General features: G+C 41.3%; 2 protein-coding genes and 1 long non-coding RNA gene across 7 annotated transcripts in view; 1 reads left to right on the top strand and 2 right to left on the bottom strand.

Moving 5' to 3' along the window:
• Positions 1-3,141, bottom strand: part of FSIP1 (fibrous sheath interacting protein 1) — a 94,020-nt gene extending 90,879 nt beyond the window's left edge. The window contains exons 1-2 of one of the 5 annotated variants that reach the window (XM_064460128.1): positions 2,273-3,141; positions 1,119-1,241 (exon numbers count right to left, since the gene is read on the bottom strand). In XM_064460128.1, coding sequence (XP_064316198.1) covers positions 1,119-1,235 — 117 coding nt within the window. In that variant the 5' untranslated portion in view covers positions 1,236-1,241; positions 2,273-3,141. Of the gene's footprint in view, positions 1-1,118; positions 1,242-1,792; positions 2,003-2,272 lie in introns of those variants that run through there. The other 4 variants (XM_064460126.1, XM_064460129.1, XM_064460130.1 and 1 more) reach the window with 4 other exon arrangements.
• A 4-nt stretch (positions 3,142-3,145) lies between these two features.
• Positions 3,146-22,472, top strand: LOC135314980 (uncharacterized). Its single transcript, XR_010374383.1, has 4 exons — positions 3,146-3,462; positions 9,190-9,288; positions 9,406-9,470; positions 21,729-22,472. It is a non-coding gene; the product is annotated as an uncharacterized LOC135314980 (long non-coding RNA).
• Positions 9,455-23,495, bottom strand: part of GPR176 (G protein-coupled receptor 176) — a 45,366-nt gene continuing 31,325 nt past the window's right edge. Inside the window, exons 2-3 of the mRNA XM_064460131.1 lie at positions 13,974-14,226; positions 9,455-12,257 (exon numbers count right to left, since the gene is read on the bottom strand). Coding sequence (XP_064316201.1) covers positions 11,147-12,257; positions 13,974-14,226 — 1,364 coding nt within the window. The 3' untranslated portion in view covers positions 9,455-11,146. The remainder of the gene's footprint in view (positions 12,258-13,973; positions 14,227-23,495) is intronic.

The raw sequence follows: 23,495 nt of genomic DNA, 5'->3' as shown, positions 1-23,495 counted from the left end.
GATTTGGGATTGCCAGTCTAGGAAATTATTCCAAAGGTTTATGCCATTTCTGCTGCAGCAGAGGGTACAGCCAACCAGTTAAGAGTCTGTGTGTACAACAGCCTCATCCATTGCCTGACACGGAGGGTGCTCTGCACCAAGTGGCATGCCAATCTCTTGCTCATACCATAGAGTTTTTTATAGTCTTTGAAGGGCTGAAAAGCTTATGCTCAATTCCTCAGTCTAAAGAGATCACAATTTTCATACAATAGCCTACGAAGTTTAGGTCAGAACTTGGATTCAGAGTTATCTGATGTTAACCTTAATACCTGATTGTTATCCTATAAAAAAAAAAAACATTTAATATTTCTGTGAAGCATCAAGGTATGATCCCATTCTACAGACAGGTGAACAGAGGTACCATACAATTGGGCTAATCTAAGTAAATCAATCTAAATCTCTAACTCCCGAGTCCCAGTTCCTACATCCTAACAACCATATCTCATATCCCAGTCCCAAAATGAAGTTAACCCCAGATATTAGTTTTCTCAGAGGATGAAGGAACACATACATACTTCCAACAGACTTTGCTGAAAGCTCCCTGCAGCTGACATATTTCTTGGAATACTAAGAATTTATTTTTTTAAACTTTGATTCAAACATATCCTGAGAGAGCCCTGTAGTCAAAAATTCAACTTGTGGGGATTGCTCAAATGCTTTATTTTAATAAGCAAAATATTTTTTTAATGCCAATTTAAAAGCACAAAGGTGATGGAAAATTACGCACATACTGGCTGAAGCATCAACAGCCTATAGCTGTGTATCTACACATTATTGCCAGAATTTCAAATGCTTTTCCTTAAAATAGAGTTTATTTAATAATCTGATTAAAGAGGAAGACAACCAAGCTTTCCAGGTGCTGAACAGCCCTTTTTGTAGCAAATATAAAAGTAACACGTATCTGGAAAAACAAACTTAAACATCATTCCACACGAGCATATGGAGTAGCCCGCATTCATCAACTTTCACATGACCCCTTAACACACCTACAGAGCCCTGAACTCTGTATGAAGATAAAAAAGCAGAATCTTATTTCTTCAGCATAGACTTTCTAACCCGCTGAAGGCGAAAAGAATTACCTTTGGCAAACATGGCTCTGGTGTTAATAACTCCATAGATGTACTTAAAGATCTAAAATTAGGATAAGCTCTTGAGCTAGATGCAGGCCTTGACATTTTAACCAAGCTTCTATCCATTGTGACCTAGAATTGGGAAAAACCCAAAAATAATCTTCTAATCTACCAGTTTCATAATAAAGCAACACAAGCCCAGTAATATTCCAGATGTACACTAAACAAGTTTAAAATCCTTTCTAGCAATCCAATGCTGAGAGGTCTTTCCAGTACAGCCTAGCTTGCCACTCATGTATACGCTTTTTATGTATTTGTATATATATTATTTATATCATCAAGCCAACTAAAGTACTCAGATGTGCTTACTGTCAAAGAAACTTCAAGTGGATTAAATTTTAAAAGTAATCTTACAACAAAGGACATGTCATGGCTCTTTTTTTTGTTTGTTTTTAAAAACACCGGACTGGCAAAGTTAGCATCAACAAAAGAATGGGGGTATTTTACAGACACCTAGAACACATCAACTAAAGCAGCTAAGAGCTTTTTACATTCAGTAGTTCCAAACGGGGCGAGCTCCCAAATCCAAACAATCCCATTCCCACTCCCAGTTCAAAGGTGAGTTTAACCAACAGAAACGCACGGTTCTCTGCAAAAACTGCATGAATTCACAGGAATTGTACCTCTGAGTACGGGACATGTGCTGGTAATTTTCGGGAGACCCGAGCGAACGCAACTTTTTATTTCACTACAAGAAACAGGACGAACTGAGTCGCGTGTACAGGTCCATGACACCACGATGCAGTATAAAGAAGTGGGCAGAGAAGAAAAAGAGAAACTCGTGTTCCTTCATTTCAGCTCCTGCCCCCCAGGCTCATTCACTGAGGAAGCCCCGCCGGTTTTCCACAACCCAAGCACACCGAGCCAAGAAACTACAGGGTATTTATACTGTTAAATGCATTAGTAATCAGCTAATATTCACACCCCCAAGTAAGCATTGGTTAGACTCTTTCCTACTTCATCTTAAAGGTACAGCTCCTTTTAAATTCACTACACACGCTCAGGTCAAGAGGCTTATTTGAGCAGGGGGCTTTCTGACCCATGGGCGTGAGTTTTAATTATTATGATGAGGATAGTTCACCCAAAGGACACTTCGTGCTTACCAGGTCGGCCACACGCGTACAATATCCGATCAGGTGTTCTAATTGCCCCGCACGTCCTCGATTGAAGCACCGACTTCACGCTTTCTCACCCAGCCGAGGCGGGAGTTTTCCCTTTTGTCAGTTCCTCAGCCCTTCTTCAAGAATATTGAATGTCTATTCTTTTAATTAAAGATAGTTTAGTGTCCTCTTGGCTTTAACATGTACGAAGCCGAGTTTCTCTCAACGCTTCCGCGGGTCCTAGCGTCCCCGGGCCTCCGCCGAGGGCGGGCGTCCCCCGGCTCCGGGGACTTTGTAACGGCTTCCTCCACGTTCCCGGGGCGGGTGAGGAAGCCAAAGATAAGCAATAGCTGAGACCCAAAGGATTCCGGAACAAAAAACCAAACATACAAACATAAAATAACCTCACAAGAGGTTTCAACAGACAGACCGACCGACCGACCGACCGACCGACAGGAGGAGCCTCGGCCCCAGGCGCTGCCCTGACAGGACAGCTGCCTGGCAGAGCTGCAGCTCCGGCAGCCCCGACTCCCACGCACCGCACCGCACCGCACCGCACCGCACCGCACGGCTCCCCACACAGAGCCCGGCGCCCCCGCGGTCGCCCCGCCCTTCCCGCGGGAGGGGGGCAGCGCGGGACTCAACCGCCGTTCCCATGACGACCGACTCGCCGAACTCTCGCGAGAATTCCTGGATAAGGCGCCTTCCATTGGGGCCGTACCATTGTCGGGATGGGGGTAACGGCGGAGGCGCCGCTCTTAGCCCGCTCCCAGGGACGCAAATATGATCAAGCTCCCACTTGCTTACGAAGTCCGAACGGCGACACAACCCCACTGACGTCTGTCTTCTCCGCCCTGACAGAAAGAAACGCTGTACGGGGGCGTCCTGCTCCTCCCTTCCCCCCGCGGGGAGCTGGGCTGTGCCGGGCCCGTTGCCGGGGCGGCGGGACGGCGGCACCGCCGGGCGGGGAGCGGCTCCCGGGTCCCCGAGCCCGCCGGACACCGTCAGGGGCGGTTGGGGTGTCCTGGGGACGCTCCTCCTTCCCTGCGCCGATGCCCGCGGGCGCCGAGGTGCTCAGCTGCGGGGGGGGGCAGCGCCAGTAACGGGAGCGGCGTCTCAAGCCGCAGGTCGCTCCTAGCGAGCGTGTGCTGCCCGCGGACGGAGCTCCAGACCGGGCTTCAACGAAGACCTCGGTGAGAAGCGGTGGGCGGCGGCGCCCCCGGCCAGGGGTGAGGGCGGCGGGGGTCGGGGGGCGCCGTGCGGGGAGGCTCTGCCTCCATTCAACCTTAAAACGTGCGCCCCCGGGTGCGGGAGGCCTGAGCTGCGGCCCTTCGCGGGACGGCACGGCTCCCGTCGCCGCGGTCTGCCCCGCGTCACTAAAAGAACAGTTTTCGAAGTGTTTAATCCAACAGAAAAAAAAGTGCCTCTGTTGAGCATCTTAAACAGTCCGTGTTGCGAGTTGTCGCTGTGTCTTTTGGCGGTATGTTTGTCTCGTCTCCTGCATAAATTGTTACGTTTACTTGTAAACAAGGGTAGGTGGATTACTTTTAAATAAACTCGTCAAAACTAATATTGGGTTCACCATTTTTTAACCTGAATATTCACTGTTAATAAGGGATTTAATTAATAAAGGGAATGTAATTCCCTTCCTCATCCCACTCCATTTCTTTTCTACATTTAAATAGGATGTGAGGTTTAATTCCTGGCTTCTGATTAACTTACGAAAACTGTAGAGACAGTTACTGCCGCCTACAACCTCCTTCGATACCCATATATATGTTAAAATCAGGTTTTCACTGGTGGCAAAACTTTACAAGAAACAGTCTGAAGAAACAAACTGCGTCTTGTTCAAAGTAAGGTTTTGACTGCCAATTTCCTTCTGCCAAAATAAATCTTGCTTTGCTGGGGGCACGTGTTTGCTGTCTGCAGTAGGGTTTTTATTGATGCTTACAGTATATGGCATTTTACTGTTGCATTCCCAGAAGTGCCAGTAAGAGAAGGACAATTTTTTTCCTGGTATTTAGTGTAGTAATGGTGTGGTGTGGTTTACAGTTAAGAGCTGAAGACAAATACAGAAAATACGCTAGCGAACCACATCTATTTTAGCCTCCTTTCTAAGCGTGCTGAGCTCCAGGTCTGCTAAAATTCTAACCTAAATCTGCAATGGCTAATGCAGTACTGCAGTGGTGCCTGGAATGTGCGGTGCTTCCGAGATGGTGCAGGTCATGATTTGAAACAGAAAGAGAAGATTGAATGCTTACATCCACAAGTTGAGTCATTAAGACCAGTACTGACAATGAGAAAGCAGTAGGGTGGACAATATAGTTCAGAACTGGCTCAACTAAAATCTGGCTTTTGCTCTATTAGGAATTATATTAGGTGTGAATAATGAGGTATGGAAAGCAGCTCGGTATAACTGCCCCAATATTTATTTATTTTTACAGTAGAGTGTATCTGCTTAACAGCTGACGGGGTTTGACTTGCTCTCAGCTTCCCCTACTACGGACGGCCCACAACCTCAGAAGAGCCCAAGAGAGTGTCCAGCTCTGCATTTGGTAACAAACGGACGTAAAACTCCTTTGAAAGTGGAGCAGGAATAGGGTTCTTACTGCTGCTTGTCCACAGAGAATCAATGAAGCTTTTCAATGAGGCTGTCAATCCCAAGTTACAGATGGCTTAGCAGGGATATCTCAAATCACAGTCGATCTTATGACTTGTGAGTGTTAGGTGTCCTAGAGAACCCAGAGAGGAAAAGTAGTTCATAGAATTCATCTCAGATCCTGCAGATTGGGCCACAAGAGTCTTCACTGCCAATAAGAGGACTGAACTTTGTAAATGTCATTAAATATTACAGAATCTCAAGTATTGTTCCAGGTGGCAGGTGTATTTGTAATGAAGCTTGAATTAGAAAAGGAGAACAGCGGGTGTGATTTCCTTTTTTGCCTTTCTGGGAATACATCAGTTTTGTTCCATGATAAACTAGATACCTCTCTGAAGTGTGGTGATCAAATAAAAAAAGGCCAAATAGAGAAAACCCTTGTGTCTAGGCAGGGCACAGCAAGAAAAGCACTCCAAGATGTGCTTTTTGTCCTAAAAGAGAGGTTATAACATGATCAAGACACATTTAGACAAGCTGGTTTGATTCTCAGAACACAGTCACCATAGTAATGAAACTAATTTATCCTTTTCTCCCTAATCCAATCAAGAAGAAACACAAATGAGGCGGGATATATATATAGGGACCTTGTTCCGTTACTACTGCTTATCGTCATACTGCGGTGCTGAACAGCGTTTTAATACACAAATAGGCAGCCAAAACACTTTTACTGTCTCATACAGGTTGTAGGGCAAATTATCAAGACTTTGTTTAATGCTTATTAGTTATTTGTCCTTATATCTTTAATATTCTTTTGTGTACTCACCTGAAGTAGCTTTTCTTTACCACAGGCAATATTTTTAAGGTAGACGGTAACAGTTCTAGTACTCGGATCAGGACAAGCACAGCTAATTTTCATTACATTAATTCCCCTAAATGCTAGGGGAATAAACAGACCCTTTTCTTGCACAGGCCAAATAGATTATGTATTAGTATCTTTTGATGGGCCTGTGCCAGGTCAAGGGCAAAGAGCCAGGAATTTTGGGCCATATTCCAACTTTTCCAGGAGCCCTCGGTGAGGATGAGTAGAGTTCTGCAGTGTGCTCCATCAGCTATAGTGATCCAGCACAGTCACCTGTCGGCCAGGGAGAGGCTAAACTAAAATGTGAAGTCTAGAGTCAATGGTAAAACTTCCATGGTGTTTAATAAAGCCACGTTTTCATTCTTTGACTTGCATTGGGAAAGATCCTGCCTTGACAAGATTGTCTTCCTCACTGCCACACCTTCTTTTGCTGGAAAACAGCAGAGTTCAGGAAGCAGGAGCTCAAAATGGATTGTGTTGTGCTGAAATGTCTCGGTGCCATGAGGTGGAATTTGCTACTGGCAGGTGCAAGGGGACCAAAGAATGAGATCCTACAAGTGGCTGAGGGCCTTCCTCCATGGCTTAGGATACGATCCAGGCAAAAATGAGCGGGTTAGTTTTACAGAAAATGGAGGCAAAGAAGATAGAATACTGCTTAGTTAAGTACTGTGCAGAAAGGAGTTTTTGGAGTAAGTCACCATCTCAGTGCATAATGTTTAGCCATAGGGAACCTCAGGATGCAGAACAGCTGTGTAGAGAAACCCTGGTTTGCATTAACAAATGTGTGTTCAGGAACTGGATCAGACTTGTTATTTCTTATGCTTTCTTTAAAAAATAGTCCACTTTCTCCTCACAAAGAAACAAGAGAACTGCTCCTACGTAAGTGCAGAGAGGTTTTCAGTGAGGTGAAGAACGCTTCTGCGTCCCCCTCCTATATTGTTGTCCCAGAAGAAAGCAATCCCAAGAATCAGCCTCTGCGTACTCTTCACCACCTCTGACTGGTTTAGCAGCTTAAAAACAAACTTTGGGCTTAAAAGCAATAACTTTGGGCTGGTCCCTGCTGTTCCCCCTCTGTGTCCTCCGGGAAGGGGAGGAATCAACTTGCTCATGAGTGCAACAGTCTGCATCTGGACAAGATGTGTTTTGTTTTGTTGTGTTGTGTTTTCCTGAACTGTCCACAAATTACAAATGGCTGAAGATTGCAGTGACTAACCTTGTGGTCCCAGGCTGATAGTTAAAGACAGAGTTCTAACTTGTTTAGAAATCCTGCTAATATCCCTGCTTTGCACAGAGCAAGTCACTTCAACCAAAATAAGCAGCAGTCTTTTGAAGAGGTAAGAATGCTTAAAGTTTGAAAGCAGTAACTTCAACCACATCTTTTGAGGGGGTGAGTCCTTTATGGCCAAAAAAAAGAAGAACCTAAAACCACTGATTATCTCATACTGACTCCTACATGTTGGACACCTTCAGGAGTCGTCTGGACAGGGTGCTGGGCCGCCTTGTCTAGACTGTGCTCTTCCTAGAGAGGTTGGGCTAGATGATCCCTGAGGTCCCTTCCAACCTGGGATTCTGTGATAGGTGAAAGCACAATTACACAGTAATATATCAAATAAGATTAAAAGGCAGAGATTTTGCTTTTATTTATGTTTGCATTCTTTACCAAATTATGCAGTGCAGGGTCAGGTGACATGAATGAGAGGAGCTACCTGAGTTCTGTGGGACATGTGGTCACCTCCAGAGCTGGTTACTTTCACAGCAGCTCATGGGACAGCTCCCATTTAGCTGGAACCAGCTGCTAAATCCCAGTCCTGTTGATCTGGAACCACAGCCTGACTTTCCGTTCTTCAAGATACAGCCCACTGGCACAGGAATATTTTCCCAGGAAACAGGGAGCAGAGTAGAAGAAAACTCACTACAGAAACCCAGTCAGCCTTTTCTGCAAAACATTATCTAGAGATGTATTTTAAGGTATTTTTTAAAACCAGAACAAATGCATTCATTAAATTGCCACAGCTTAATAACAATTGGATCTGTTATGTAGTAGAAAGCTTGGGGAGTTCCTAGAAAACAACTGCTCTTCTCTGGAAGCTTACCCTAGTGTGCAAAATACATCGATGCCAAGTAGCCAATCAATAAAACATTATTTGGTGCTGAAGGACTGTGTGGGGTTTTTCTTTTTTTTTAATTTGTACATGTCTGTTTGAATTTAACAGTATTTCTTGAGGATATCTAGGAACAATAAATTGGCATTGTCCCCATAGTCTTTTCATCCTTTTTAAAGGATGTCTTCGTTTAATATGAGCTCCATTCCCTGTTTCTCTCCCCTAACTGCAAGAATAATGGGTTTTAACGTTCCCTCCTCCAAGTTTATTCTCCAGCAGTAAGATTTAGCCTTTAAATCTATTTGCAGAGCCCAAAGTACCCCAGGCTTTCATTTCCTCAGTTCCCACAGTTTTGCTTTGTACTTCACTTTCTTTCACCAATAATCTGGAGAGAAAAAATTATTTTACCAACACCTGTGATGGTTAAAAACAACCATCGTAACAAAAAAACCACTTCTGCTTATCTTTAATGTGATGATAAAGAAAAAAATTTTTATTTTCATTTTGGATGCTGGAGAACATTTTGTCCAGTAGAAATCATTTGAACAAGCCAACAGACAGCAGTAATGATTCAAAGGTACAGTTGTCTTAGACGAAGTTAAAAGTCAAACTCTACAAGTCAAATATTCCACCTTGCATAAAAAGCCTCCTGAATTACTGTTTTCTGATGACAATTCTAGCACAGAGGCTGTATTATTAATTTTACACAGATTATTTTTTCTATGCAAAGATGTACTTTTGTGTATTTCTTCCACTTCCGTTAAACATTCACATTGATAAACTGTTGAAAAAGGGACTAAAATAAAACATTCCCAAATAATTCTTCAGGTATGGAAAATCACCTTATTTAATGTCTTGGTGAAACGTTTCAGTGTCTTCAGATATAACCTGTTAAGTACAAGCAAGTGTTTATACATATGTCATCTTTGAAAGAAAACGATATTTTTGTCTCAACAGTCAAAAACCACCACAAATCCCTTGCTTCCCAGATACGATAAAAGTAAATTCTATGCAGTTTGGCTCTTCAGATTTATTGGCATTTTGTTCAACATGAGGGTTGAACGGGGCGAAATTAAGTTTGCTTTCCTCAAAGGGAGTTCAGATCTGAGCAACCATTTATCCACATTCATTAATCACAGATACTTTGACCTGTACCTACATCTAAGTGGGCCATAAATATTAAATTTAAACAACATATGTAAGGAAACTATTACTCATACTTTGCTTTTGAGGTTTGGGGGATTTTTTGAATCACATCTGTTCTTTCACTAACTTTGGAAAAAAACCCACTCGACTAAATTACTTTTAATCAACACTTTTTTTAAAAGTCTGCTATGGTGGTACTTCTGTTTGATTTCAGGCAAGATCTGTCTGCCTTCTCATCTCTGTATCTAAGGAGGAGGGCAGCCACCACCCATCTGGACCACTGAAGAGTGCTCCTCACTCCCAACCTTGAGAGGTTCGTGAACTAGCACTGAAACCAAGAAGGAAATGGAGAAAAACATAATTTACACAGTAATTTATAAACTTTTTAAAATACTTTTTTATTAAAACATTTGCTTTTAATGCCTTGTAGAAATCCACCACCTTGCAGCCATCAGAAGCTGCTAACTTTCTTCAAACATGTCAAAGGAGAAACAGGTACATCTCCAAATTCAGCTTAATCAAAGTTTTTTCTCACTTTTAACATTAACCGGTTGGATTTAGTAAGTTACTGTGAACTTGGCAAGATTCTTCACCTTGTCCTTCTAAAAGTGTGTTTTAAAGAAAACTACTTTCTTGAACAGGTAGTAACTAGAGGTAAAGCTTCAGCATGCACCAAAGGGCTCAAGTACAGGAGAACCACACAGAGTACACCGATCTTACTAGATTGTGCTTTTAAGAAACTACCCACAGAGACAACAGTGAATGCATATAAGGAAGGAGGAAAGACTACTTGCAACTGAACAAGGATTTAAATGCCAGGGTTACAATAGCTTCAGGTCATCTAACAGACTGATAAGAGTTTAAAATTCACACTCCATATAAACAAGACAATATGCCTGTGATGATGCTGGGGTGGGGTGGGGAAGCTGCAATACAATGCCTGAACTCTCATAGAAAGGCTGCTGTGCAGAGACCAGGGATGGCATGACTCTGATTGACTCAGGAGTTAGGCACCAGGTTTGAAAGTCTCATGTTCATACATGGGTTGGTCTAGTCTGAGACGAGTGGAGAAGGGTGGTTGGTCTCTGTATCTGAGAAGGTAGAAGGAAAACCTCCCTACCTCTGATAATAGTAGAGCAACAGCATTAACAAACCTTGCCTTTTGCGGTCTGTTATCAGCTTCCTCACTCCGCAGTTCAGTACAAGGCCACTAGCATTTCTGACCCTTTTCTTTCATTTGCTATCTTTCCCATAAGAAAATGGCAGAGTGCACCAGCAGATGAGTATTTTAAGGTTGACCCCTTGGTTACTTAACAACCCATAGAGCACACTGTTGGGACATTTGTATATGCCCTTTATCACAGGATCAAAGTGTTCTGTTTATGCCCTTGGCACATACATACTTGTTTACTGGAGTCAGGATTTGTCCTGCATGGTCTCCAATCCAGTTTTTACTTAAAACTACAAGAATACATGTGTTTCAAAAAACAGGTCTTTCTCAGGCTTGACACACACGATGATTTGCGTATCCTTGGCTTTGCTGAAGTTTTAAGCCAAAAATAGTGGTTTAGGTTTTAAAAAAGTTTTGATGTTTGGCAGATACTTGGTAATTTGTGCAAAAAAGGCAAGTTTTAGGTTTAACACTGATTTAAGAAATGGGCTTAACAGACAACAGATGTATTTAACAGTCCATCTTACTTCATTAATGAAATGTGCAATACCTTGCTGTGTCCATTTACAGGAGGTTAGGACTTACCCATTTTGCATCTGTCTTCTGCTCCCTATGGCCTTTACTGTGAAGTTACTTTGATACCCAGTCCATTTTAATACAACATGAGGTCTCCCGGCAAACTGACTGACGTATTTCCATACTTCAGCCATACAAAGTGTTGCCAAAGCCATGTGTACTTTCTGAAAGTTAATCAGGCAGGTATCATTGTAGGGATTGCACAGATAAAATTAAAGAGTCACCATCTTTTGATATATTATTTTCATGAAAACAAATTAATAAGGAACACATATATATGTTTCCCTTTTGTTTGTTTGTTTGTTTAAATTACATTTGGCACAAAAAAATCAGCCTGTAACAGATTTCAGCGTAACAAAGATCCATGGGATCACACATATAATAGAAGGTAACCTTCCTCTGTCACTTAAAGCTCCTGCTCTTACTAAGAATCCACCTTGGGAAAGATACTGACTTTATTGTTTTTGCTGATTTTTCTTTCCGCTTTGCACTTATTAGGCTGTTTCGTCTGGATTAGCTCTTCAGGGGTATTCCCCAAAGGAGGCAGGAGTCGCTTCTTACTGTTTCGGTTTTCTGAGAGCCACTGTGGAGGCAGCTCAAAGGGTCCAAAACCAAACTGCATGGAATACTTCTCATTTACCATATCAGCTTCTGTGGGCACAGCTGGTGCCACCTGAGCTGCAGAGTCTGCAATCGTCTGCGGTATAAATTTGTGAACCAAAGTCTCTCCTACCTCTAAACTGGTGGTAGGAATTTCTTTCTGCTGAAAGTCAGCAGAGCCAATGGATTTGGTCTCGTTCTCCTCATCTTCCATCGGTTTGAAGATTTGTTGTTGCCCAATATGAAACATCTCCAGAAGCTGGCTTCCCGAACGGACACTGGGCTCCAGATTAGCATCTGCAACACCACCTGAGGTGACAATGTTTCTCCTGCTGTACCTTCGGTGCAGCTGTACTATTGTCCCCACTAAACACTTCCGTACAGATTTGTTAACAGTTAAAAATAACAATGGATTGGCCAGCAAAGAGACCTTGGGCAGCCAAATGGCAGTGAGGAGCAAGAAGACTGAAATATCGGAAATATTCAGTATGGTGCGGTAAATCACCAAAGTCACGTAGGGGACACTGCAGAAAATAAATATCATAACCATGGAAAGCAGCATGGCATGAAGCTCAGCTTCTCGCTGGGAGGCATAAGGGATAGAAATTGTATTCTGAGGGGTCCTTAAGGCAGCTATGATGACTTTTTTCTTCTGGCTGGCACTCAGTGCCCTGCGAATAAGAATCATAAAGAGAAAAGCCACAGCCACTGGTACAATCACAGTGGTGATGTTATAGATGATGACGTAGATCAGGTGGCCAAGGGAGTAACTCCAAGATTCAGAACAGGTGGACATGGCATAAATATCAGACACATTGGTCACAGCAAATGCTGGAATGCTGGCCACTACTGCATGGGCCCAGATATAGATAACCAGGTCTCGGGATTTTGCATCAGATATTTTTCTTTCCAGAGGATATAAAACAGAGTAGTACCTGTCAAAAAAAACCAACAACAAAACCAGCTGATACAGTGCAAAGGGTGAAGTCTATAACAAGCATAGTGCTTATGAGAAGCCTCTCAGGAGCTGTCCAAGCATGATGTCCCCAGATCCCTAACTGGGTTGCCAACTACCTGCTTATGAGAGAAAAAAAAATCCCAAGCGTCTGCCTTTGCAGGTCTGTCTGTAGAAAAAAAAATTGAATATTCAACCTTCAGGATCACATTACTAGTGGTGAACAATTCTTTTAATAATTGGGACTGTATCACTTTGGCTGATGTGCATGAGCATAATTTTGAAGATTTCACCATTTACTTGTACACTGGGCAGTATGTTGCACACAGCACAAAATTTCAGAAAACATGATGGAGGCATAGACATGTCCCATTGAAAGGCCAGACTCATCGTTAATTTGAAAGCCTGCTTTATGATAAATTTTCTCGCTAGATATTTGGGAAAAGCTGCTGGTCACAAATTACATGTACCCACCTACTGGAAGTACAGTGGGGGTTTGTTTCGCATAAGCTCTGGTTAGGACGGCCCTGAGCAGAAGAGTAGTCAAACACTGAATATTCTATGTGCATTTAAAAAAAAGGGCGTCTCTGACATTCACTTCAGATTTCAGGCACTGATTCATGGTTTGCTTATTACTGTGGACTTCTAGGCTCACAGGCTTTTCATGAGAGACCTATCCTTTTACACTTATCATTTTAAGTGGTAGCAGTTCATGCTTTTTGTGAGGAAGATCACAAATTTTACTGCTAAAGGGCAAATGATATGCTGATATGCTGTTCCAGCAGCAACACGGGTGTGCATGACAGATATTGCATTTAGCAATACATTAAAATTGAAGTAAGAGACATTATCACTTCATGAGGGATTCAGTTTGGTTCTGAACAGCTAACGTATTCTGTGGTGAGACACAATAACAGACTAACAATAATTTTATCCAGCATCTATAAATCCACTCTTTTAGTAAGGTAAACTGTATTAAACCAGTACCTACCCTTCCTGAAAAATACCTAACTTACAGTCACTGTCAAGATGACAGAGCTGTGCATTTAGGTGAGATCAGTGACTGCTAATAATAATAAGCAAAATGAATGGAATTTTAAAACTTAGACAGTCCAAAGGGCCTCTTTTGGTTTAGACTGATCTTCTACATAAAAACCTCTCTGAACTAATTCTGGTTGTACTAATATTTAATTAAACATTAATATAAATGTTTGGGCTTTTTAAAAACAAATTACATTTGAAATTTGAAATTGATGGACAATCTGTGTCAGGCATTGTTAAATTCTTCTAACAGGCAACGTGTTTCAACTTCCACAGTTAAAAATTAGCACCTTGCCTGTAGTCAGACATTGTCGGGCTTCAAGTTCCATTACTGAACAAGAATTATTAACAAGAAGAAAGAAAGGATAAAAACTTCTCTGAAGACAAATCTATTAAGTCCTTTATAAATGTCCAGAGATATCAGAGTAAACTGAAAAATAAAGGTTTTCAATGTTACAGAGAAGAATATTAATCGCAGTACATTCTGGAAAGAAGCTGTACACTGTGAGCAAAGCACTGGAACAAGAGCAGTTCATGTAATGGCATAAGACAACGCTAAATAACATTTACAAGACTGATATGAAAGGAAGAAAAGGGTTTCAAAGGGAGAAAGAAGAAAGAAAAATCAAGGATGCTGGCAAATTTGATCTCTTACCTGTCAAGAGCAATGGCTGGAAAACTAAGGATGGTCACTGAGCAAAAGACTTTATGCAGAAACTTGGCAATTCTGCAGAAGAGCATCGTATAGATCCACCAGCAGCAGTGTGGGCTGGCACTGAGAGCAATGTCAAAAGGCACACAGACTAGGCTGGCACAGATCCCCGAGCAGGCCAAATTCTTAATGAAGCGGTTTGTTACAGATTTAAGTACTGATGTTCTGCAAGTTGACCACAGCACCATAATGTTACCTGTGGGTAGAGACAGGAAGGATGAACAAAGCAAAGGAAAAAAAAAAAAACCAAAACAACCAAGCAAGCAACCAACCACCCAAAACCCAACAACAATGATTTTACCAGATTTGAATGTTCCCTAGTACTGCAAATAAAAATATTTGTTTGGAGTTTGCGTTTGCCAGGAGTCACTGATTTGAACCATCACACTGCCCAAACTAAAAAGTCTGTGTAATGGCTACCAGTTTTATAAATCAGATGACTGAAAACAATTACTCCCCAGCTATCTTTTCACGGCATCTAGTAATGAATAAATTAGGGAATTTGAGAAGTAACCACCTAAGCAGGATATCCAAACCATGTTTTTAGATGCTTACGTTGATTCCTGCATTAAATGAGCATTCCTGAGTATCCAAATATAAAAATTTGCTAAAGTGCTCATAGTTTAATAACTAGTGGGTAATTGTTTTTTTAAACATAAAAATACACTGTAAGTAAACATAAACATACAGTTTTAATTGGTTTTTGTGTAAATGGATCACAGCAGCTTGATTTTTTTTCCCACTGGCCACTTCATTGGCACAGACGGGCCCATGGGATGCCACATCCAGAAGAAATTTGTCTATTTTTTTCAAGAGATTCTATACACACATAATAACATGTAATTAAACAAATGAGACAGGCAAAAAAAAGAAAGTCTTGATGCACATAACTTCAGAAAAATGCACACAGAATGCAATCCACTGTGTCAGGTACTCAAGCCCTACATGCTTGTTTTAAATATGGTGAATGGATGGCAGTGGAGCAGAAGTACGGAGGGAAACTACCCTTAGCTCAGACACTATTTTTCCCTTATTATTGTATCTTACTCTGCCCAGATCTCAGGAAGAAATGACATATCACAGAAACAAATTTTCCACTGCGAATTTCCCAATGATTCTAAGTCACACAGCAACAGCACAAGAGTAAGTGAAGCAACCTGTTCTTACTGCGTGCAGCTCTGGGCTCCTGCTCGCGCACACCAAGATGTCAGAAAACTCAAACTCAGAATATAGGATTTGATCTCTCGTTTAAAAACCTGTCTTTAGCAAGATATTTGCTTTCTTTTTTTTAATTATTAAAAAACCAAAAAGTGCTACCAGGAAAAAAAAAGGCTTACTAGGACTGTGCAAAAATGAAGATGAATTAAATATTAAAGCCTTATCTTGAATGTCATAAAACACCCACAATCCTCAAAGCTTTGGCCAATACTACAGGTGAAAGAAATGCAGACACCTGCTATGCGACCACAGAAATGCTTACTTGCTCAAAGTGCATTTTCAGCACAGAAGGACACCCAAAGACAGATCGGCCCAGGATGATTGCTGGTAGAAATCACACATCTTAACCACTTGCTGCAAACCTCCTGGAGTGCACTGAGCTCCACAGACCTGACATACATGGAACTACACCACACCTTGGCTCAGCAAAAGCTCTTTCTTGTTCTACCTTGGTCTGCTCAGACTGGCATGTCCCCAGTCTTTACGGGCAGAGGGGAGCGATGTTGAGGAAGAGGGTGGTGAGAAGTAGACACCCCACTCTGGTTTCTTTGCTCCCTGTCTTCCTGGCTCTGGCTTTACTCTCCCAGGGCAGGTGATACACAAGTGGCAGCAAACTCTTACACTGATCAGGCACTGTGGCAGACACTTTCTGTGGCACCCAAGCAGATGGAGATGTACTAGTGCAGAGCTGAGGAGGCAGGAGGATCTCTGCTAGCACAGCCAAGCGGGGCACGCACTTTCTATGTCATGTAACCTGGTCCCAGCTTTCCATCCATGCCTGCACCGACATCGTTTTGGTTCAGGCTCCAGCACCTACCTCTTGAACTTTTTAGAGCCGTCTTCAGACAGAGCTTTTGAAGATTCACTGACAGCAATAGGAAATAGAAACTTTCAAAGTGTGTTAAAACTGGAAGGCAGCAGATGAATGTGCAAGGTGACCAGAGCAAGCAGAAGGACACATTTTTAAAGATATGTGCAGATCATGTATTTCTAAGCAAGTTGTCCAACTGAAACTGAAAGGTGCCTCATGTTTCAGCTAAATGTCACATAAACATCATATAATAAAAACAGCACAAAAACATGCAGAGTTTTCTCAGGGTTTTCACAAGCGTTCTTGGTAAACTTACAAGGCATCAGAGCTATTTTCAGAAACCATTCGCCCTTTTATGAAATGATCTGACAAAGAAATGATGGACTCGGCAGTGATAGGTTAGTGGTTAGACTCAATGATCTTAAGGGTCTTTTCCAGCCTTAACGATTCTATGATTCTATGAAAGCAAGCATACTTGATATGACTCTCCCTAGCAATTCTTCACAGTGGTTTTAATGGACATAAATCTCTAGTGGAGCACCTGTCTCTTGATGATACTATCCACTAGCTAATCAATTTGAATGATTAAACACTTCTCTTTCCATAAGACACTAAGCTACAGACAGCCATTAAATCACCTTACTACATGGCAAATCCAAGACAAAAATAAAATGTAATAGCTCTGTGCATGAGACTGATTAAACTATGTTCAAATTTTCATACTGAAGAATTACTGCAATCATTCTTTGTCATCCAGTTCACCGTGCACCAGGCAAAAATTGTCCTGAATGACTGGTATTAGTGAATTAGTAAAAATCTCAGCATTGGCCAAATTATGCAGCTGTGCTCAGTGCATAGCTCATGTGAGAGCTAGTTGTTTGGCACTAACAGTAACTACATGGTAAGGGCTAGTGTCATCTTAATGAAATGTGATTCTCTCTTATTTCTCCTGGAGACGTACTGTGCAGTACCACCAGATCAACCAAAGCATAGCTACCAGCATAAAAATACTGCATGACAAGACAACTCCATTTACTCTGCTGCAGCTGGACAGCATGCAGAGCTTAGCTTCCTATCTCCAAAAAAAGTTAAGTTGTTCTTACTGCATTTACAACCGCATGTTGTTGATACTGTATATCGTTGACACCTACCAGAAGCTCTTTTGAGTTGATTTGATTTATGAGGCAGTCAGATTTTTTAGTGTTTTGGTAGAGTACCTACAAATATACACAATTAGAGAAAACAGCATCTTAAACTGTTGATTGAGATATGAAAAAGCAGCTGCAGTCCCCCACACTTACCTATGTTGACACTACCATTCTTTGGCTTGCTTTTTGCTCTAACCAATTAAAAAAACCCCAAGCTTTTATTGCCAAGTAGAGTTTTCCTTTGGTTGCCCACATAATATTGCCAGCAAGACCATATTCTTGTTCATATGGCCCATGTGTATCCCAAGTGGCAAGTACCAAGAAATACCAGAAAGTCAAGTTTAGCTTCTTGATAAAACAGTGCACTGTTTCAAGAGAAGCATGCAGTATTAACTTTAAAATCTACCTCACTGTCCTGGTTTCACCTGGGATAAAGTTAATTTTCTTCATAGTAGCCAGTATGGGGCTGTGTTTTGGATTTGTGCTAAAAACAGTGTTGATAATATGGAAATGTTTTAGTTGTTGCTGAGTAGCGCTTACACTGGTCAAGGGCTTTTTCAGCTCCCCGTGCTCTGCCGGGGGCACAAGGAGCTGGGAGGGGGCACGGCCGGGACAGCTGACCCCAACTGACCCAAGGGATATCCCACACCATATGGTGTCATGCTCAGCATATAGAGCTGGGGGGAAGAAGGAAGGGGGGGACGTTTGGAGTGACGGTGTTTCTCTTCCCAAGTCACTGTTATGTGTGATGGATCCCTGCTTTCCTGGGGGGGGCTGAGCACCCGCCTGCCCGTGGGAAAGAGTGAAAGAATTCCTTGTTTTCCTTTGCTTGCGCACACAGAGCTTTTGCTTTATCTGTTAAACTGTTCTTATCTTAACCCACAAGTTTTCTCACTTTTACTCTTCTAATTCTCTCCCCCGTCCCACCAGGGGGGAGTGAGCGAGCAGCTGCGTGGTGCTTGGCTGCTGACTGGGGCTAAACCATGACAGTCCTTTTTGGTACCCAACATGGGGTTTGAAGGGTTTGAGATAATAGCAGATTTGATTGGAATGCACTAGATCAAATTTATAGCTGCTGTTGTTTAGCTTTTAATCAGCTGGCTTCTGTGCTTGCCACGGGACTTGTTTGCCTTACTGTATATCAAAGTCTAGTGCTCATTAGTGGCTGTTTTTTGCTTTCACTGCTTGCTGTACTGCTTATCATCTGACCCTGCTTTCTATATATTGTGTCAAGTGTCTTATGCAAGTAACTTTTTGGTAGCTGACAAAATATTGAGTTATGTATTTACTATTTGATGTGTTTTAAAGAATGGAATCATCATATGGTTTTGGCAGGTGCTTAAGGCTTGACAATATATTCCAGAGGCAGTATTCAATCAGTTGTATTAAAAGCTTCCTAAGTTGCTAGGAGATATTCAGTCAATCGAACCACTTGCTTTCAAAAATATCTCTAACTCCTCAGTTATTACCAAAGTGCTTCTCATGAAATAATAATATATTATTACAATGCCCTGGAGTAGGGGAGAAGCTAGGGGTTTTTAGGGGGGTGTTTTGGGTTTGTTTTTTTTTTTGTGGGTTCATTGGTTTGGTTTTGGGGTTTGTTTTTTTTTTAATTTCTTTCATCTAGTTTGAATTGCATTGGTTTTATAACCTTATTTCCAAAGATAGTTTCACCTCCATTACAATTCATATAAGTGAAAAATGGAAAAATGAAAGAAATCAGAGGGTTCCGGCTGGTGGAAAGAATAAAGTGTAAAAACAATATTGGTTCTAAGATGAGGAAGAACTCTTTAGACAGACAAAATAGTCAGAGTCTGAAAAGGGAAAAAAGGATAAGCAGACAGAAATGTCTACTTGGGACACTGCAAAATTAGTAAGTGAATATAACTCAGGGAAACATTCTTCTTCCACTTGCAATTATGAGTAACTTGTGTATCAATAAGCTGCTCTGATGAACCAGATCAGTTTCAGTATAGATAGGTAGCTCTTTCTGCTGATGCCTTCAAATCTAGTATTTCCCTTCATGCATCTCAAAGGATGCCCACTCAGAGAAGAAATTAAACCAGAAACTTTGCACGGTGTTAAATATTAACAAGCTTCAGAACAAAACTGCATGCACTTCACATTTCACTACCACTCACCATTTCCCAGCAACTCCTTTCTGTGGAAGAGGATAACAACATTCCAGGCAACAACGTAATTCAACAAGCATTACAGCAGTTGCGCTCTGAATCTTTTCACAATGTCTAGATGCACTTTTCTGTTCTGTATGTATTAGTCATTCACTGTTGAACTTGTTAAAGATGTGAGTCTAACGCCAGTATTCTCCTTGGCGTACAACTGTACTAGGCTGTTGCACATCCTCACAGGGGGCAAAGCTGTCATTTTCTACCACAGGTTAGTTTCTGAGGTGTTTTTGCTGGATAACCAGCTAAGGGATACATAACCTTGGATTCGAACTTCGTAATGGCATTGTACTGGTTAGCTGGGAGGCATCCAGGGAAAGTTGGAGTGAACAAGGAGCCGGAAAGCATCAATACTGCCTGGGACATGAGTGTCACTTAGAAACAACCACATGTGACAAAGCATACCCCATATGGGTTGCACAGAATTCCACTACTAAAAGAAAACGACTAAGTACTTTTCATTTAAAAAGGAAAAGCGTATCATTGCCTCTCTCAGAGAATGAGCTATGTCTACATAAAACCCTTACTACACCTGACATTAGTTAATAACCTTGTGAGTACACAAACTGAATGAGCAGGAGGTAAGTATCCAGTTTGTCTCTGCCTTTGAAAATTTCTCCAAGTAAAAAAGAGGAATAGGAAATATTAAAGGTAACATTGCATGAGAAGCAGCTCTTTTCATGTTAGAAACAAGCACATGTATAAAGCCTGCCAAAGAATGTCAGAGTTTGTTTTATTCTCTTATATTATCATGACTACCAATCAATAAAATTCAATAAAATCTCTATGTATACCAATTCTAATGTATTCAGATCAAAAGGATAGTTGTTTCCAGTCATCCCCTACAATTTTTTTTTTAAATTGAGAAATACCACAGATAAGCGTCCACAGATTACAGGAAGTTGTACAGAAGTACATTGAGTAAGTAAATATAACAGCCCAACGTAGCATGCTGCCCAGACATCCTTCAAGCCTTTATAGTGTTTCAAGTTCACTGTATCTGTTAGGAGTAACATTCTCTGAGCATGAAACGTTATCAGAGTGCATTAGTCTGATTCAAAGCAGCAAAAAGTATTTTTGCTCCTCTTCCGAGGTGTACCCTCCTCGATTTCACTGCCAGACACAAAGTGTTGATGAAGGCATCAACAGCTGAGAGTTTTGGAATACTAGCTCTTAGCAATAATTCAAATAATGAGAAAGATTCTTAATAGTACCTTTAACAAGCAGAAGGACGATCCCCATGGAAACCAGCCTGTTATCTAAAACAAATGCATTTGCCATGCAGTCATCCAAAAAAAGAAGAAATCTTGATCTTTGCCGATTAACTCATGGAACCAATCCATTAGCTGGGTATGACATTCATCTTACATTTTTGTTAACATTAATCAGTACATAACTGAATCAAAACACTGACCACAATCTAGCAAATTCATCCTCCTCACAGCTTCCCTTCCTCTGCTTGCTGATTCCGCCCCCCATCCAACCCGGGGTTCTCAGGATCCCGCCATCCTTCCCAGCCGTGAGCCCCTGCACACCCACCCACGCTCCGTGCAGGGTTACAGGTAAGGAGCCCGCAGCCCTCTTTAGGAAAAAAACAAAGCCAGAAGCAACAAAAAAGGTTGGAAACTGGGCTCTAGCCTTTAAGACCCTCCATTGAAAACAATTAACTGAAAAGGACACAGGTTCTGTCAATGTGATGAACAGAAAAAACTTCTCTTGTTGAAACACCAGGATGATTACATTCCCAACTCTCAAACTCTCTTTTTTATTATTTTCTGAGGTATTTCAAATAAGGTGTTTTCCACAGAGCTTATTCTGTTGAAAGACAAACCTCACTCAAAAAGCATTTCACTGGAAACGTTTTTGGCAACCCATGATAGGTAGCTATCAAATCCCCTTCTTATGTTAAAATGTATGTTGTTTACTTATTCACCTCCAGAGGGAACAGGGGTGTACCAGGATACGTGTTGGATTACATAGCCTGAAGAAATGCATAACTTTATCAGAGAATCACAGAATGGTTGAGGCTGGAAGGGACCTCTGAAGATCATCTGGACCAAACTGCTGCTCAAGCAGGGCCAAATTCTTGTACCACTTTCTAATTCCTGTATATTTTAGTTTTTTAAAGTATAGTCATCAGACTGACGAAATTGCCTTTATAGATTGAAAAAAAAACCCCAAAGCAAAAAGTAAACTTCCTGAAACCAAATCCAACCTATTTTAACATTCTAGCTACCAACTTCAAAATTCAGTGATAAAATAACAATTGCACTCCAGTTAAAAAGAGTGGGTAATAGCTTAATTTGTTTTTTTAACGTATTTCTCACATTTTCAGTTTGTGCACATGTGCAACCAAATGGTTTATACCCAAGATGAAGTGTCTGCTGCAAGAGAACTACCCTGGAACAAGGCTTGCTGTATACCGAACCTTTTTTTTCCTTCATAAAACCTGTGATCTCCTTAATTTTAAGATAATGTTTCTCATTCCTATTCTTATAATTCTCATTCATATGTTCCTACTTACATCATAAATATTGGTTTAGAAGTATAATTATGTAAGAGATTTATCAGCATGGAGCTCTGGTCACTAAACTCAGCTCAACTGAACTACATCAAGCACGGCTTTGCCCAATGCAGAGTAGTTACCTGCAGAGCATTCCAGCACAGATGTAAATTGTATTGGAAGCCCTTTCATTTAGAGTCTGATACTGATCTACATGGTTTCTGTTCCCCAAAAAAAGTGTATAGTTACAAGGCAGAAAAGATTTTAGGGAAGGAGGTATTTCACAGCAGCCTAGTCCCAGAAAGCAAACATAAGATTTCCTTGCAGCAACAGGCAAGTCATTGACTTTTGTTGCAGAATTGCCTAGGGCTAGTCCAAAGCCAACACCTGCCTACAAAATCCACTGGCAGCAACTACTGTGACTTGTGAGGTGAAGATGGAGTAAAGTTAGAAAACATATATGAAAAAATTTAAAATTGTTCTTACAGCAATCATAACTTGTGTGATATGATGGTATTTGTAATGTCAAAATCACTATGGCAAATGATCATTAATATAATTCCATTTGTGACTTTTCTTACTGTTGTCCTCAGTATTTTATAAATGTATTGTCTGTCTAAAGTAACTGTGTCATGCTGAAGGTCTTCAATACCCACTTGTATTTCTTTCAGATAAGGATATCTGAAGGGAGGTAAGAAAGTGCTGCGCTAATAATTCTCCAGTTCTTCATACCCACTGCCACTTTTTCTCATCTCACTTTTTGTACTTACTGTCCTGTTAAATGGACAGAATTTCTGGGCAGAACAATCATTTTCTCCCTTTTGATAAACTACAGTCCTTCAACAGCCACCACAATCATTTCAGTCCCACTTATTTTGCTGAAGTACACTTGTCTGAATTCCTTGCCTCTATTTTAAAGCTGATGTCCTCAAAGAACCTGAAACTCTTCAAGCTCCTTGAAAGGAAAAAAGTTTAGAGTATTCCATCTGCAAATTCAGGGCCTTGGATTGTTCCCACGTCAGGAAAATAGGACAAATGTATAGCATTACCTTTGAAACCTAAGCTAGGAAATTAAAAACCTGAAAAAGGATGTCCAGATTCACTGCTCTAACCATAACAGGAGTATAAGAAGTTATTAACTTTTTGAATCACAGTGCCTAAGGGACCAGCTTGTTTTACTTATTGCAAAAATATAACCAAAAGTTTTTAAACCCAAGGACTTTACATGCCCTTCCTGAGAGTCCCCCATGACATGGGGACCAACGTTTTTACCTCCTCTATAGAGGAGGGAAATAGAAATAAAAGAAATAAATATAGAAGAGGTAAAAATATTGGATGTCCACATCAACATACATTAAATCCTTAGCAGAAGTACGGGATCCTACATCTCCTTCACCAACCAAGTATCACATCTAGTGAACCATCTGGCCTCTCTTACACCAGGATTTGTGCCAGTCGCCCTCAGAGAGCAAATCAGATGTTGGTACTGAAACACTACAAGGCCTGGGATGCAAATGAAGCAGGTAATTTTTCTGAACAACCTGTCTGTCGATTCATCATCATCCTTGGTATAAGAATAGCTTTTGTTCCTTTGTTTTA

The sequence above is a fragment of the Phalacrocorax carbo genome, chromosome 9 (genome assembly GCF_963921805.1).
Source record: "Phalacrocorax carbo chromosome 9, bPhaCar2.1, whole genome shotgun sequence".
NCBI classification, from domain to species: Eukaryota; Metazoa; Chordata; class Aves; order Suliformes; family Phalacrocoracidae; genus Phalacrocorax; species Phalacrocorax carbo.
Note: the sequence above shows the minus strand (reverse complement) of the source record. Positions and strands in the feature narration are given on the sequence as shown.